At 33.8% G+C, this 18,009-nt stretch overlaps 2 protein-coding genes across 2 annotated transcripts; one reads left to right on the top strand and one right to left on the bottom strand.

Moving 5' to 3' along the window:
* Positions 1–2,946: 2,946 nt before the first annotated feature.
* LOC104119463 (uncharacterized) lies at positions 2,947–11,282 on the top strand. The gene is made up of 10 exons (XM_009630980.4): positions 2,947–3,201; positions 5,534–5,601; positions 6,076–6,101; positions 7,388–7,478; positions 7,802–7,897; positions 8,897–8,965; positions 9,132–9,190; positions 9,316–9,438; positions 10,788–10,859; positions 10,938–11,282. Exons 1-10 carry the CDS (start codon positions 3,115–3,117, stop codon positions 11,000–11,002), a joined length of 756 nt encoding a protein of 251 aa, XP_009629275.1. The 5' UTR covers positions 2,947–3,114; the 3' UTR covers positions 11,003–11,282.
* A 1,763-nt stretch (positions 11,283–13,045) lies between these two features.
* On the bottom strand, positions 13,046–17,260 carry LOC104119462 (probable cinnamyl alcohol dehydrogenase 1). The gene is made up of 5 exons (XM_009630979.4): positions 16,939–17,260; positions 16,676–16,789; positions 15,139–15,366; positions 14,125–14,564; positions 13,046–13,489 (listed from the first exon to the last, which is right to left on the bottom strand). The coding sequence occupies exons 1-5, from the start codon at positions 17,025–17,027 to the stop codon at positions 13,287–13,289; spliced, it is 1,074 nt and encodes a 357-aa protein (XP_009629274.1). The 5' UTR covers positions 17,028–17,260; the 3' UTR covers positions 13,046–13,286.
* Positions 17,261–18,009: the final 749 nt, after the last annotated feature.

Genomic DNA, 18,009 nt, shown 5'->3' with positions numbered 1-18,009 from the left:
TCAACATTAACAGTATATTGCAGGCGTGAATCTATGATTTTGCAAAGATAGATGCACTATTACAACGAGGTAAATCTATCGGTCTCTCTATATTTAAACTTATTATATTAAAAGCACGAAATCACTTAACGGAATGTTGATTGAATTTTTTATCCTTCATTAAAAGATATCACAATAGACAAAATTATCATTTACTATTTTCCTCAAATTATTACTTAATTATTTTTATAATATCTCACCTAATAATTACGCACATATTTATTAAAAGAAAGTCCTTATTCCCTTTGATTTCTTTCCAAATATGGAGACTTGAATAAATCACTATGTAAGCATATTTCCAAGTAAATTTGGAGAATTGAAAACGTCTACATAATCTCCTATATAGTTCTAGAAAAACTTATGGTTGTAAATTTGTTTCATAGGTTGTTTTGATTTGATTTAGGTTTAGCTTTTTATTTTTTGCTTTATTCTATGTAGTATATTTTCATGAATTAATATCCAACAATAATTTTGACTTTCAATTTAGAACTCCGCATAAACTCTTTGCTAAAGTTCTTGCTAATGCTCTTCTTGCTTTTATTGGCAATCTAAAGTGTTAGCCGATAAGGTATGCCTTTATATTCATTTAAAGTGCTGAGATTTTTTTGCTTTATTATAATGTGGTTTCTCTTTTATTATTATAATAATAATAATAGTGCAATTTATTTTTTCTAGCCCTTCTACAGAATAAATTTATTCTTTTTCCTAAAACACAGTCTTTTCTTTCTTGTATAGGATTATAATTTCTTACACGATAATTGTCAAGTTCATTAATCCAATACTTGGCGATTTCCACAGGTTATTCGACATGTTAAGATTATCTAAAGTTGATGCTTCTTTTGTTATTTGTAATATTTGTTTGTTTGTGCAATAGTTATGGCAAGTTAGGCTAGAGCGCAAATTAGTCTTTTAAGTGCACTTTTGTACTGTATGCATTACGCATGACGATTGTATTTGACAATGAAGAAAGTTCGGATCATTCTTTTTCTCTTTATTATGATCTTACTAATTACCACTTACGATCAATTGTAGTGCACTAATTTTAGTGCATGACCTAATGAAGTCGAACTACATTGTGTGCTCCTAGCCAGTGGTGGATCCAAGATTTTAAAGTCGTAGGTGCTCACCGATAAAAATTCTAAAAGAAGAGAAAAAATGAGTTTAGTTACAGGTGCTCCCTCAATATTTATCTAACTATTTTTATAATTGCCTATGCAAATTTATCAAATCTTGTCAAAGGTAATGAGTGCTTGAGCACCCACAAAGAACCAAGTAGATCCGCCATTGATCCTAGCTATAAATCTATTTCTACTATTCAAACTAATGTTAGAAATTAACTATTTGATTTTTGTTTTCTATGGATATTTCCTTCTCGAATTTTTGCTAATAATATTTGTGTTATATGTTTATATGTTCATAAGTTTGCCTATATATAGCTCATTGAAGTCATTATGTTCTTCATTTATATTTTTCATTTTCTATAAATTTACTCTTTTGATTTTTTTTGTTCCTTTTACAATTTTAAATCGTTGATTATATTTAAATGCGCCGATAGCTTAAGAAACTTTTTCATAGTTTATTTGATTAAATATTTTACTTGGTAATTTATTATTATTGTAAATAATACGCATCTAAATGATTACATGATAAATAGTCATTATTTTTGTTTCAATATTAAATAAATAATTAGGACCGACAACAACGTTTATTAAAGAGAAATTAGGTTAGGTTCAACAATGCACTAACATATTATTATATCATACAATAAAAATACCTATAATTAAATAATATATAACTAACTTAGCTGATCTATTTATCTCTGCAAGTTCTAAAAATATTTAATTACTATATATATGTAATTATATTTATTTTTGTCACTTAAGTGACGGTTTAACGTTATTTTTTATTTTACATAATTAATATTTCCTGTATACAAATTTTAGTTTACTGACGTTGTATACACGTGCAACGCACGCACACTAAGACTAGTATTATAAATTTTGCGAATTCAATCTTTAATTTTATATATATATATATATATATATATATATATATATATATATATATATATATATATTCCTCAATGTGTTATACATGAAAATTTTGAAAGAATAAACTAACAAACAAACAAAGAAAAAAAATTACTTCATTCATATGCAAGAAACGACACCAGACATGCCCATCTCTCATGCGTCAAATTAAAAAAAAATAAATAAAAAAAAACGATAAGATAAAATAAGATTTAACTATCATCCTAGAGGTGCATCCAATAACTATCGTATCATATGATACTTTGAAATTAGGTGCATACACACACACACACACACACACACACACACATATATATTCTTAAAAATTATAACATTACTATACACGATTCAGGGAGTGGAGCATGGATTCACAAGACCCCATGAACCCCCTAAATACGCCCCTTAGTATAATGTTAGGTTAACATTTTTATTATCCTCATTAGCAATACTTGTATAAATTATGTAATAAATTTATGTATTATTATATGCATAATAAAATGTAAAACAAGAATGCGGTCGTAAATGAATTAAACCAACTAAAATGATCAAAAAAATTCTCATGTATTAAACAATTATTATTAAATAAAAAGCTACAAAATACATATTTAAATTTCTACATTACATTTCATGTATTATTAATTTTTACATTACTATTCATACATTACAATCCCTATATCATTAATCTACCAATGACTTGTTTCATTTGAAAAAGAAAAGGAGCTAAACAGTGTAATTTGTGAAGTGTTGATGTCTGAAAAAAAAACAAAAACAAGAGGAAAAGTGTTAATGAAGGTATAGTCCTCGCCCCTCGGGCCTTCAGTTGGATCTTTTTTTGTTGGGCCGGGTTATTTCACCCGAACCCGTCAGCGAGTCACCTGCCTTACCAGAAAGAGAGGGGAGAGAGAGAGAGAGAGAGCAAGAGAGCGGACTGGAGTGTCTAACCAGACAGAGAGCTTAAAATCCAGAGACATCTGAATCTCTGATCCTATTGAATTAACAAAAGGGAACATACAGGAAATTGTAGAAGAAGAGGAAAAAGATAAAGATGCTGCCCACAACTTCGAAAGGTCGAACAAGCTCTCATGTCCGACCCAATTCAGTATTGCCTCAGTATCTTCGCCGAATAATCAAGGTTTTTCTCTTTCTCTATTTTCATTCAACTCTCCACTGTGCCGTGGATATGTGGTTTTGCTTACCTTGTACAGATCAGATCTTGATCCTGTCATTCTTTTGTTTAAATTAGTCGCCTTTCTGGTTGCAGGCTTTAAATCCTCGCAATTCTCTATATAATTCAGGTTAAAATTAGGAAATTATAATGGATTATCACTCTGTATGATCACGAGTGTTTAAGTCGAGGCACTCCTTTTATGCTTTGAATGCATTTCCACTATAATTAGGTGATCGTAGGAGTTTTGTGCAAATGCAATACTTTTATGAGGGTAGTGGAAAAAGCCAATGAACTAGAATGGTGTTCTGCTGAGGAACTAGTGGCATGTTTCACGTTCGCATATGTTATTTACCTATTTTTGTGCTTCAGATGTCCAAGGGCCTGAAATGTAGGAAGAGTTACAGTTCCACTGCCTTAAGTTAAACACGAAATTTAGGGAACAGGTGACAAATTAGTGTGAGCCTTTTAACATATGTGCACATGACTAACCGGACAATCTGCCGCTCTGTTGGTCACGTTTTTAACATGCTTGAGCTTGCGTCATGAGGTTTCCAATTTTATACCAACAATCCTCCATATGTGCCGCAAGAGGATTCTTTCCAGTTCTGGCTTGGTTGATCAGCAAAAGAACATCCTTAGGGGCTGTTTGGTTGGTTGTATCAGTAAAGATAATCCCTGCATAAAATTCCACATAAGCAATACAGTGATCTTAATATAACTAACGCAACATTTAGTTGGCAGTATTAAACTTTATAGCGGCATAACTTATGAAGGAATTTATGTAATATTTTATGCGGGATAAATGTGAAATAAGAATACATGTATTAGTAATATGTAAATAAGCGTATCTAAAGATGAAAACGCCCTTTAAGTAGGTAACCCTGCATAACATTTAGTGCATTATTATTCATCACAAAACTATTCCAATATTATTATTCATTGGATAAACGATTCTTATATTATAATCCCACACAACTAGTATGTGAACCAAACAACCCCTTAAAAATCTTCTATGTTCTTCACTTCCTCCCTACACTACATCCGCCCTGGTTCTTTGTGCACTGTGTACAGTTCTGTAGATGGAGCAGCAGGAAGTTTGTCTGCAATAACTATTTGTCCTAGATCCATCATTCCTTCGAATGGCCCTCCGCTGTTGTCCATATAGTTTCACTTGGCCATTGTCAGTATTAGATTAGTTAGGGGTAGCTGGAAACAAAGTGAGGCGCCTAGCATTATGGAAGCTATATTAAGATTGGAATCGATGCATTTAATTCTGCTGCAGGATTCAGTAAATCTTTCCATTTTTTCAAGCAATTAACTGATTCTTATTCTTCAACTGTCCGAGGCTATTACTAGGAATTAGGAAAATCTCTTATAAAAAGAACTGGGAATTAGGAAAGTCTAGGTGAGGCGAGCAAAGTTGAAACTTGAAGGTGAAGGTTTGTTGATCCAGGCAGTTCCAATTTGAAAAAGTTAAGCTGGCGGTTGTTTGGACAAATACTTGATAATACACACTTGCTTTTTGCACAGTCCTTTAAAGGATGCAAGAAAGTCCTTTTGATCCTCCACATTGCTAGTACAAAGCGGGGAACTGGGAGATCCTACCCTTTGGTTTTGTCACATTTGTGGGCTGAGGCGGAGCTAGATTTGAAGCTTATGAGTTCGGGATTCTAGCCCTTTTATGTTATTGAGTTCTAAATTGATAGTCTGTCCATATTTAACGGAACTCTTAAGACAAATACAGAGTAGACCAAAGTTACTAGGTTTAGCCGAACCCGTATCTTCAAGGCTAGCTCTGCCTTGTCTGTGGGTATTTCATTGTGTAGTTTGAGGGAAAGATCACTCTTGACCTGGGGTGTCCATCTGGTGTGGTGGAGATAGTATTCGAATCGGACTGCATCCCGAATCCTCTTCTTAAACAATTACATGTTTCCTTGATGTGCAAAACGGCAACCTACAAATTAATAATAAAGTAGCCAGTTTCAGTTTGCAGTGTCTTGGATCCGCTGGTCTCTGCGGAGATGTCTTTCTCAATCGTAGCGCCAAAATCACTCCACTGTTTCCAGTTGTCTAATTTAATCTGGTTAGTTCGCATATGTTTGAACCTCATCTGTGGTGTAACTCTCCATCAGGAACTCCATATTGTCTAATAAGTGCTCCTTTGTTATATTTGGCAAATTTGAGAAGATACTCGAGGAATATTCTCGTTTGTTAATTTCTGTTTAATCATATGTTCAAAGCTGGTTTTTATTCCAAGGTAATCTTATTGTTTCCTTTTCTCATTTAATCTTCGCAGTGGCAACAAATGGATATTGAATATACCTTTTGGCAAATGCTTCACCTATGCACCTCTCCTAAAGTAGTGTAAGTACTTTGTGTATTGAGGACTATGCTCCGTTTGATTACTGCTCGCATCAACTAATATTTCATAGGATGTTTAGTGTTAATGAACTTGCATTAATCTTGTGTATTGTCTAGTAAGTTTTAAACCATCCGATCTAGATCATCTTTCTGGGTATCAGTTAACAAGATCTGATACTGATTTGATGACAGATGAATAAACATTGGAAATCCTGTGAACCATATCGATTTGTTTTCATCCCAAACATACTCATATATGGATGTAAATTCAACTCGATTAAGTATTGAAATAACGGGTGGAAAACTTATTCAAGAAAATGTTAGAGTACTGGTCCATTTTTCATATCTTTGTCTAAACTTTTGAATTTGATCTTGATATGCTATAGTAGATGCAAAAATCAGCTCATTATTCTATTTGAGTCTGAGTTACTGATGTTGCATTTGCATTTTGTTTGTGGTATTGGACAATGGATGCAGATATCAGCACACAAAGTACCACAAGCGTAAGTTTCTTCTTCTGTTCCATTATCCCTTATCATCTCATTCATTAATGATTCTTTTGGATTGGAAAAATGAATTTGTGAATTGGTCCCGTGATGCTCAATCCAAAGTTTCATAGTCATTGTTGCGTAGGTTTCAGAAGGAGAAGCCCATTTTGTGTGTGTGTGGGGAGGGGGGGGAGGGGTCACCCCCCCTGTCTTGTATCACCTTTTATATTTTTATTAGACTATCCTTGCTTTCATGGTCTGGAATTACGAGTTCCACCCTACATTCAATTTATTCGGCTTTCTTTCCTCTTTGTTTTCCCAGTTAGATCCTTACACCGAATTTTTTTTTGGATAAGAATGGCAAGTACTCCAATTTTTCAGTAGTCTAAACTACTCGTGCATTCCAAGTTATATGTATTTTGGGACGTCGGAAGAAAGATCTGGTATCATTCTTAATAAATTTCTTGAAGACTGAGGTAATTCGTTGGTTCAGTTTAGGAACTGGGTATATTGGGGCTACACTTCTACCCTCAATAATTTCATCATATACAACTTATAGAAAGTAATTTTATTCTCTATTGCTTTCTCTAGTAAGTATTCAAACTCATTTTAGTCAAATTTATATCTTGATGTAATATTTTTTCATGAAATTAAATTTAATATTTTTCTTTAATTACTCTATGTAAATACACAAGTCAAATGATATCCTAAACTTTGTGTCCATTATCAGATAAAATGGGACATAGGGGTTATTATAGGCTATAGCTGTACTTTGTCCTCTGTATTGGTCTTGCTATGACATCTATAAACATATCTATAAGAAACTCCAACTTAAATTACTACCCTGTTTTCTGTTCTAAATCCTTGAGCTGATCAAGGGGGTCATATAAATTAGGATGGTGAGAGTTAGGTGTGGAGTGCTTGTTTTTGGACCTCTGATCTGGTGCACATAGTTTAAAATTTATATTGAGACATCCTTGAAGCAAAACTTGGTGAGTGTTAAAAAGAAACTATGGTGTATTATTCCTTATCAAAAAAGGAAAGAAAAGAAACTATGGTGTATTATTCAATGCAATTTTTGCGCTTTTATTCAGTTCTACCAATAGTTACGTGTAAATGTGCCCATATTAATCTTTAGCAACTTAATGTTTAGTGCACAAGTTTGAGCTTGAATATCATCTATCCTTGTTCCTTTTTCTCGTCATCTGTTGGTGTTCTGTCGATCTCTCTCGTAAAATATTTTTGTTATTGCAGTTCTACTGTTCATCTAAATTTCGTTTATTGTTTTCTTTTCCTTTTAGAAACAAAGAACCAGTGGGCACGTGATGATCCTGCATTTATCGTAATATGCAGTCTTCTGTTGGTGGTTGCTACTTTGGCATTCTGTGTTGCGTATGTTCCCTACTCTGCTACTCATTTTGGTCTAAACGCGACTACTTTCCTTGAGAATCGCAAAACTTTGCCTTAAGAGAATATTTTACTAACGTCATAGTTTGAATGAAATTAAGAGTCTTTATTATGGTTTGGAGATGCCCAATATTTCAGTTACATTGTACTATATCATCCATATGCGCCAATGTTGAGCTCACTAGTTTTTTTTATATAAATACGCTCCAGTTAGATATTGACTTATTTGTATTCTTTTTTGCTTATGTTCTTCTTGATGCTGAATCTTGTTGCAATCCGCATATTTTTCATTTTTTTATATGTTTCAGGTATGATCATAGTGCAGGACATGCTGTTTTTGTAGTTATCTCGGTATTGCTTTTCCATTTTGTACTCACTGGAGCTACTTTGGCAACATGTTGCTGGTAAGGGCTAGTATAGTCTTGAATATTTGATACAATCTCATCATGGCTCCCTTTCTTTTTGACTTATATTAGTCTTGCCATGATTTTTACAATTTTCTATCATGTTTGGTGGAATGATGGATGAATAAAATTTCCATCTGTGTTTCAGTTAGTTGGTTAAACTTGCAATCAAATTTCTGAGGGGAATTATAGAAAGGAATCAGAAACTTCTTGCATTCCAAACAGGGGAATTCTCACGATTCAGCATATAAAATAAATAGGTGATCAACTTCATCAAGAGAATACATTGGTAGTCAACTGATTATCACTACAACTACATCCACTTGTGCTCTCTTTAACTGTGCTTTACTAAACATGAATTTCATAGCAAAAGAGTGCTAACCTTAATTATAGGGAAGGTACAACCTAGATATCTACCTTGGATTTTAATTGATGATTTAAAATCAATGATTATTAGCACCTGGAACAATTTGTTGCAGGGTTATGCTACACTCTGTTCCTGTATTAACTGATGCCTGAGTAGTTTTATGGACATTCTCTCTTAACATTCTTTAGACTCCAAATCTTCCACTGTATCATGATTTCTGATGTAAACATTCTGTAGACTATAACATATGCATGAAAAGAAGGAATGGAAGAAAAAGGAGAAGAAGATAGAAAAAGAGTAAACACACGAGAAAGTGAAGGAAATCATCTTTTACTTTGTTTAGTTAGGGTGGCAAATAAAAAACAAATGGAACATTGTTCTACTTTCTTTTTCGTTGGATTGGAATTTTGGGGCCATCAAGAAAATGATTTCCTTATGTTCTTTCCTCATTCTCAACAAAAACCAAGCAAGAGAAACAGCTATCTAGACTTTCCCTCTGTTTCTCTTTCAAGCTTTCCATGTTTATGGTGAAAACATAAATCTTTCGTTGTATCATGACATTATGCTTGCAATATTTATGGTGATAAAAAGATTGTATTCCAGCATAATCTTAGCTACCATTTTCCTTGCAGGTTCCTAACCAACAATTATCTTCGAGAGGAAGCTCCAAGCAGTCATGCCGTGGAACAACGGGTAGAATGGCAAGTTCAGAACCTTTCCATATCAAACTCTTCATATACTCGATATTTAATTCTACCTACCTCTTTCTCCTGATGCAGAATTCTGAAACTCTACATCTAGGGTTAATGAAATTTCATTTTCATTTAAAAGCTTTCTTTCTTACACACTTTCTTGTCTCTCATGAAGGTTATATGCCTTTGATGTCCACTGCAACTCTTTCTTCCCTATGTTTGTTTTGCTGTATGGTAAGGGCAGTGTTAAGAGAAACGTGCTGTTTGTGCATCTTCAGACACAGTATATTTGACTGCTGCTGATGGTTTCCTTCTTTTTTATTTATTTATGAAGACTGATGGCTTCCTTTTTGTCGCAGTTATACATTATTTTCTCTCCCCTGTTTTGGTAGCTCATGGTTTCATTCCTGTTTTGCTGTCAAATTTGCTCTTCATGGTTGCTGCTTCCTACTATCATTACCTCAACTTTTTAGGTTATGATGGTAAGATAAATTCCATACCCTAAGAATATTTTCCTTTTTGAATTTCGTGAAAATCCAACATGAGGTGATTGTTGTATATTCTAGTCTTAAGTTTTATGGGAGTATCTCCACTGGTGATCAGCTAAGGCATTTAAGATTTATTTGTACTGAAAAGACAGCACATATCTTTCTGGTTACTCTTTATGCAGAGATTTCCGGTGGCTAAAATTTGTTGACTACCTGTGTACACAAATTTTAAGTACCTTGGGTCTATTATTCAGGGGGATGGGGAGATTGATGAAGATGTCACGCATCGTATTGGGGCGAGATGGATGAAATGGAGACTCGCTTTCGGTGTTTTGTGTGATAAGAAGGTGCCACCGAAACTTAAAGGTAAGTTCTACAGAGTGGTGGTCAGACCAACGATGTTGTATGGGGCTGAGTGTTGGCCAGTCAAGATCGCTCATGTCCAGAAGATGAAGATAGCATAGATGAGAATGTTGAGATGGATGTGCGGGCACACCAGGCTAGATACGATTAGAAATGAGGTTATTCGCGACAAGGTGGGTGTGACCCCTATTGAGAACAAGATGTGGGAAGCGCGGCTTAGGTGGTTTGGTCATGTGAGGAGGAGGAGCACAGATGCCCCGGTGAGGAGGTGTGAGAGGTTGACATTGGAGGGCCTACAGAGAGGCAGATGTAGGCCAAAGAAGAGGTGGGGAGAGGTGATTAGGCAAGTTATGGCGCAACTTCAGCTGACCGAGGACATGACCCTTGATAAGAAGGTATGGAGGTCGAGGATTAGGGCAGTAGAGTAGGTAGTCTAGGGTGTTCATAACAGTAGTATTGGCACGCAGTCTCGCTTTCTGTTGGTAGTAGGTTTTTATGACTAACCGTTGTTTTCTTTCATTGTTGATTACTTTACTATCTTGTTGTTTTTATTCTGATTTTATATGGCTTTTTGGTACTGTCTTTTCTTGTCTATATTTTCATTAATGTGGTGCTTATACTTTCCTGAGCTGATGGTCTTATTGGAAACAACCTCTCTATCCTCACAAGGTAGTTGTAAGGTCTGCGTACACACTACCCTCCCCAGACCCCATGGTGTGGGATAATACTGGGTATGTTGTTGTACCTGTGAATTTTTCTTCCCCAAGGTATAGCTGTTTCCAGAATAAAATCATAAATATAGAAGTCAAATGTTAAATAATGTGTTTCATTCTAGGTAGTAGGTACTCTGACACAAATAATAAGCATGGTCTTAAAACACTCTTGTGAAACTTAGAGACTTAATGCACGATCGTCTGCTGGTGCTTTCTGTTTGTTAAACTAGTCGATGTGGGTAATGAACTTATTTTCCTCCTATGCAGTATTACCCTTTTTGGAGAGGACAACATTCTTCCTATATCCAATTGGCATTGTGATCGTCCTTTCACCCATCTGTAAGTATTTTTATTAATCATGATTGTGTTGAGTTCATATTGGTTAATAAGGTGACAAAATTTGTTTCTTGCTTATAGTTATTTTAATTGGCTTCAATCCATCAAGACACTTCATGAACATCTACTTCAGCAAAGTGTTATGAACTCAAACTAACACTGGATGAGGACATGTTAGGATGAAAGATGCCTTCAGACATACATGTCGTGAATAGGACATTGTTGAGATCATTTGCAGAGGCTTTAATTGTTAATGTGATTTGGCAACACTTGTTTAGTATCTCTGGTTAGGTAATTTTGATGTTATGAATGAGAAATATATCTGATTTGTACTTCAGCTATAAAACTTCATCCGATGAGTTCATTCGATGTAAATTTTATTTCTGATTTGTTGAATCATAGAGGTGACTGTAGCATTATTCTTGATTTCTTGTTCTGCGGTTATAACATTTTCCATTTGCTGGTGTCCATGACTTATTAGCTTTTGTTTCACATTGGACGAAACATTTGTCTTTCTGTATTTTGGATCAAAATGTTTACGTTGAGCCAGAGGTCTATCAGAAACAACTTCTCTACATTCACAAGGTAGGGATAAGGTCTGCGTATATTCTACTCTCCCCAAATCCGACTTTATGGGATTACACTGAGTTTGTTATTATTGTGTTTGGATCAAGATGTGTTCGCCCCTCAGCTAAATCTATCTATACAGCTAGTCGAAAAGGTTCTTGATGAGCTATCCTAGTTAAAAAAGAACTCATAAAAGACTATTATAGCCAAGAGTAGGGACTTCAAGTCAATGGATACTCTGTACTATTGAACATATTATTCCTTTGTGGCAATGAATGTGCACGTAGCATAAATATATACGTTAATTCCCGGTATCTTACCCATCATTCTTACCTAGAAAGACTGATTAATTTGTTTTTACATCTTGATTCAAACTTAAAACTCATTAGGATAAGTATACCACAATACAGTTACATGAAAGGACTTTGATGACTTTCTCCCAATTATAAGAATTTTAAAAATTCAAAACTCAAAAGCATACGATGACACGGACCCGACTCTTATATAATCTAAAACTAACACCTACCACCGTATTTAGAACGCAATCAGCGTGTATATTTTATTATTACCAAATACCAACAAATGGTGAAACTGGAGGACATCTTCTTAGATTTGTTTGGTTACTTTAGTCACTACGCAAATATTTGCTGTATGTACGCGAATATTTCAAAACCTACTCTGAGAATCCACATCATCTTAATTATGATCGGCCACTTATAAAATATAAAAATTCCTCTGGTCACGAGCAGAGGTGTCAATGGTTCTGTTCGGCCGATTATTTTACAAAAATTGTACCATACCAAATTTTCGGTTATTTCATTTTATCTAACCAAAATTAGACTTTTCGAAACCGTCCCAATCATCTCGGTTTCTCTTCGGTATCGGTACGGTTAATTTTTCGGTATTTTTTAAAATGTCATGCAAGAGTCTCTAGTTAAAGTTAGAATGCGATAATGTGTATTTGCATAGGATTTTGTAAAACTCTCTAGCTAGATATTTTTATTATTTTAAAAGTGATGATCAAAGGATAGAGATTCATTCCACTATTCTATGGTAGTGTAAAACAAATTAAGCAAAGACATGGGAATTATAAATTATACGAGTGGATATATAAATTGAGTTGAGACTCAAAAATAGAGCCTAATAAAAGATTAGTATCCAACAAAAGAAACCTAAATTATACAAGCAGAAAGATATTCCAATGCACTGTGGCTTACTACTGAAGATCGCTGGAATACTTAGTGGCTTGCTACTCAAAATGTTAGAACTAATTTTGTTTCGATATGAGTAGTAGAATAAGTTTGGAAGTTGGCACCTTGGATATTGATTATTGGTCACTTGTAACTATTTCTAAGACCCAAGAAAAAAACTTTTTTGTTAGTTTAAAACTTAGTATATAAAATATATTTTCATATATAAATTTATTCGGTACGATTCAGTATTTTTTCGGTTTATTTTTATAAAATTAAAAACATATCCTATTATTCGGTACGGTTAAAAATTTATATAAAAACATACAGTTTTATTAAAATAAACCTCATAATCGGTTCGGTACGATTCAGTCGGTTTAATCGATTTTAAAAGATCCATCGACACCCCTAGTCACGAGAAGTGGAGATAGCTTTCACGTACCAAACAAAGTTTTGGTTGGTATATTTCAAAATCGTCACCAACATCCAAATTCATACATTAAATTGTTTTGAAGAAAGAAAATAATACATAAACGTCACTCTCGATCACCAAATAAGAAAATACAGGTGGCAAATAAAACAAAAGGATACAAAAGACGACATCAAAGTTTAGTATTCTCACAGCCTTGTATAATAGTGAACCATTCCATGTTGTTTTTCTTGTGTAATATAATTACTGGTCAAGCTTGCTTCCAATAACATCAACCACAAATCTGTACCTCACATCATTTTTCTCCAACCTCTCCATTGCAGTGTTGATATAATCCATTTTCACTATCTCAATCTGTGAAGTCACACCTTTCTCTTTGCAGAAATCTAGCATTTCCTCTGTTTCCTTCATGCTACCAATAAAGCTTCCTGTGATGCTCTTTCTCCCTGATCATAATAATAAAGTCTAAAAGTTATATACGCCGACAATGTAAAATGAAAAATTATACCGAGTACTACTTTTCAAATTACCATACCACACTAATGAAATGTTATCTATTATTGTACATCAACTTTTCTTTTCGGAATATATCAACTTTGCTTGATGGTATAAAAAAACTTACACACTGTCTGTGCTTAAAAAATCTTAAAACATAATAGTAATAAGAGGTTGCATTAAACAAATGTTAATCAAATACATTAGCTTTAATACATGTATGGTCTCTGTTGTTATTGCAGTCCATTATTGCAGACATGGTTCCTTAAATAACACAACCCTACAAGCCTAGAATTTGTCTATATATTAATTCTGCTCATAACATTATTATGCCGCAAAAATAGACCAATGGCACCTGCATATTTCAACAAATCATGGCTTTCATTGACTAAAATGACCACTCTTCCAATCCTTTTGTTCTATCTTTTTTCATATATAGACAAATTCAACGTTTAAATTTTCAATCGACTTTTTAGAGCAAGTACTAACACGATATATATTGTTAGAAATCAATTTTAACTTGTTGTAATAATGCATTTCGTCCGAACGTGTTACACTGTCAGCGTAAATAAGTTAAATGACTTACCGAGCATAACCATGGGGGAGATAAATTGCAAGGGGGTGTTGATAACTCCCATCAAGATAAGTTTGCCATCAATTTTAAGCAAAGAAAGATAAGGTTCAAGAGGATGGCCAACAGGGACAGTATCAATAATATAGTCAAGTGAATCAGAAGCCTCTTGCATTTTATCAGTGTCTGAACTGACAAGATAATCATCTGCACCAAGATGTTCCAATGCCTCTTGTCTCTTCTTATTTGAAGAACTAATGACAGTAACATGATGTCCCATTGCCTTTGCTATTTTCACTCCCATGTGTCCCACTCCTCCTAATCCCAAAATTCCTCCTCTTAATCCACTCTGTTTGAAACCAAAATGGTTCAATGGACTGTATACTGTTATACCAGCACATAATAGAGGTGCTGCTTGTTCTGGTGCCATACCCTCTGGAATTTTCACCACAAACCTATATACAAGGCAAAAATAAACATTCAGTCCATTGTTGATCTTTTAATTCAAGAAATGTGAATTAACCACTTTAATTATATGGTTTCTTGAAGGGGAACCTTGGCGTAACTGGTTAAGTTATTACCATGTGACCAAGAGGACACGGGTTCGAGCAACCTCTTGCAGAAATGCAGGGTTAGACTACATACAATATACCTTTGTGGTCCGGCCTTTCCCCGGACACCGCGCATAGCGCGAGCTTAGTGTACAGGGCTGCCCTACATGATTTCTTGATCGTCCTAGTAACATTTGTCATGATTCGATACCCAATGGATTTAAAAAAGAGTTAAACAAACACAATGATAGTGTAGAAATTGTTTTATACCATCCTATCATCTAAAATATAGTTGTAGCTCTGTCCACAATAAGTAAAACTAATTACCTCAAAATAAGGCAACCAACCTATTACGACAGGTAAGTTATACTGATAGTTTCTTTAATTTACAGGGTGTAACTTATATACAATGTTACTTCATATAAGTTAATATTAAAGAAAGGTACTTCTCTATATATATGGAGGGTAAGAGACTTACTTTTGATCAACAACCATGGAATTAGCAAAACCACCTTGGGTGGGTTTGCCATCAGTGTAGACATCATTGCAGTTCCAAATCTTCTTGTTGCAATATTGCTCTATATCTCTCTTGCAAGGGCCGCAGTTCCTGCAACTTCCAACGAGTAATCCAACTCCAACTGTGTCCCCCACTTTGAATTTTGACACATCTGGTCCTACCTCCACCACTTCTCCCACCACTTCATGTCTACATCATTCACCACAAATATGAAGTTACAAAGGGATAAGGATCAACACATGGTAAAAAACAAAAGGGATATTGCAATTGTGATTATAGGGGTGACAAATGGGCGTCTCTGTATGGCCGGTTGAAAACGAGTAATGTAAAAATAAATAAAATATTCAACCTTATCTATATTTAATATGAATAAAAAATAGGTTAATTGGCAGATAATATGGATATACATATTATTCATGGTTTCTTCAATATGATTTCTTTTGAGAGAATTCTTAGTATCTTAAACTTGATTGAGGGTTTGTAAATATAAAAGTTAAATTCATTAGTTATTTATTTTTTAGTGAATAAAATGAATGGATAATTATTATTTTTATCTATTTTGCCACCGCTGCTTATGAATTAGAACTCTAGTACCCTTAGATAGGGAGTAACAACACAAATTTAACATAATTCATGAATTCATAATTGATTAACTTTGTGAAGATTCACAAGCAGAAGCAGGATCAAATGTCTAATTTTAATTAAATTGAAGACTAAATGTACTTCGCCAAATAGTACAAGGATTAAAATTATAACTTATCAATAATTTTAGGGACTAAAAGTAAAAATTTATCTAACAATAATAGCATTGGATTCGAACAAAACGTAAGTGTCACCAACAACTTTTACAAATCCAATGAAAGAAGTGAACTTAGTCGTACGTTATTATATGTTTGCTTTGGCATTTAGGCCACGAAAATACGTGGTCTGCCACAACTCCTAATTAAACAATTCAATAGTACTCATCATTCGTTTAATAAAGGAAGGAAAAAAAGACATTTGGAATAATAAATCAAATCCTAACAACTAACAGTTGCAAATTTATTAAGTCACCGAGGATGGTGGATTGGTACTAAAAGGCACAAGGACCACTACATTTCTCTTGATTTATTCAGTGGCTAAGGAAAAAACTGAAATTGACATCAAACAAAGATTCAAAGGGTACCATTGTAGGAGAATTTTAACATTCATATATTTAAAAGCGTGTAAAGAATTTCTAGCTATCAGATCACTTAAAATATACTTACAAGTATTTATCATAAATGAAATTCGTAATCTCAAGAATACTGCAACAACCTATGCTAAAACAAGTTAAATTATCCTTGAAAAAATTACTGTCAAACTCTTGTTTCTCTTCTAATTAATCAATTTTCCTCCATCCTTAGGGGATCAATAGTGATCCTCATTTTGCCCACAAAACTTGAACTCTCAAATTATCTTTTATATATATATATAGAGAGAGAAAAAACAGGGAAAATAGAGAGGGAAGAGCAAATACCCAGGAACCAGAGGGTAGTTGGACATGCCAAGATCATTTTTAACTTGGTGAAGATCAGTGTGGCAGAGCCCACAATACAAAACTTTGACTTCCACATCTTCAGGTCCTGTGTTTCTGGACATGAAAAACAAAAAACAAAGTTCATAACTCATCTTAAAATTGGTAGAATAGTTATTATAAGATAAAAATAAGTAGTCGAGGTAAGCATAAGCTGATTCGGATATTACGATTATAGAAAGAACATAAGTAGTAATGTAATGTACCTGAGAGTATAGGTATAAGGTGAAAGTACACCAGAAGGGTCTCTAGCAGCCCAACCAATAGTTGTTTTCTCAACTTCCAAGCCACCCATGATGTTCTTTAAACTTAAAATCTAGAAGGAACACACTATTGTTTTAGAGCAGAAAAAAACGAAAACACAGTTCAAGGGAAAGAGAAAGGAATAGTGGTGAGCTATTTTAGTACAGTTTGGTTAATAACACCACATATATATAGTTTAAAGAAGGGGAAGACAGAGGTTGGGTGGCGTTTCTTCTAGAATTTACAAAAGTTGATTTTTTGCTCAGTAGCTAAGATATAGACATCAAGTTTTATAATTGGATTGAGTAGATGCTTATATTATATTTCCAACCTATACGTGAACAGTAAGGTAATAATTGTAATCACTATATTAATCGACATGTTGTACAAATTAAATGACACTTGCATCTTGAGATGAGAGGAAGGAAAAAAAAATAGATACAGCTTGGAAAATATGCTTTAAAAATGTCCGTGGAAATTAATACTAACCAAATAAGTGCTAAATATTTTTTTATTCTTATAATACACAATATACGTACAATAAACGAATATAAAGTTTAGCAAACTACTCACTGTTCGTTAAGAGAATTACTAATTCGTACTCATTAATAGCACAGCAATAAAGAATTATGTGAAGACAGCTAAGGCCTCATTTGTTTATTTAAAGATAAAGAGACATGTAAATATTAAGATGTGTATTAAGATTAAAACGTTTGAATCAGAATAGACATCTGATTATTTAAGATATATATTAATATATGAATACTAAATGATTAAGACTGTTTGATTTTCAACATCTGAATGTATAAAATTTATCATTATCTAAAAATAATAAATAAAAAATTCAAATAAAATATTAATTAATTTAATATTCTATTAATAATAAATATATTTTTGAAAAATAATATGATAGTTGGGGGTAGTGATGGTTGACGGTGAGGCTTATGGATCCCGACTGGAGGCGGCGGTTGGTGATGGTTCCAAGTAATAACTAGTGGTGATTGGGTAGTAGTAGTTATGGTCGAGGAAGGTGA

The sequence above is a fragment of the Nicotiana tomentosiformis genome, chromosome 1, assembly GCF_000390325.3.
Source record: "Nicotiana tomentosiformis chromosome 1, ASM39032v3, whole genome shotgun sequence".
Lineage (NCBI taxonomy): Eukaryota > Viridiplantae > Streptophyta > Magnoliopsida > Solanales > Solanaceae > Nicotiana > Nicotiana tomentosiformis.
Note: the sequence above shows the minus strand (reverse complement) of the source record. Positions and strands in the feature narration are given on the sequence as shown.

Bases quoted from the DNA above. Each gene is read 5' to 3' on its own strand.
- LOC104119463 (XM_009630980.4), top strand. From the start codon at position 3,115: ATGCTGCCCACAACTTCGAAAGGTCGAACAAGCTCTCATGTCCGACCC. The intron at 9,191-9,315 runs GTAAGGGCAGTG...TTTTTGTCGCAG, and splicing joins TATGTTTGTTTTGCTGTATG to TTATACATTATTTTCTCTCC. The intron at 9,439-10,787 runs GTAAGATAAATT...CCTCCTATGCAG, and splicing joins CAACTTTTTAGGTTATGATG to TATTACCCTTTTTGGAGAGG.
- LOC104119462 (XM_009630979.4), bottom strand. From the start codon at position 17,027: ATGGGTGGCTTGGAAGTTGAGAAAACAACTATTGGTTGGGCTGCTAGA. The intron at 14,565-15,138 runs GTAAGTCTCTTA...CCTTGTATATAG, and splicing joins TCCATGGTTGTTGATCAAAA to GTTTGTGGTGAAAATTCCAG. The intron at 13,490-14,124 runs GTAAGTCATTTA...TATTATGATCAG, and splicing joins CTCCCCCATGGTTATGCTCG to GGAGAAAGAGCATCACAGGA.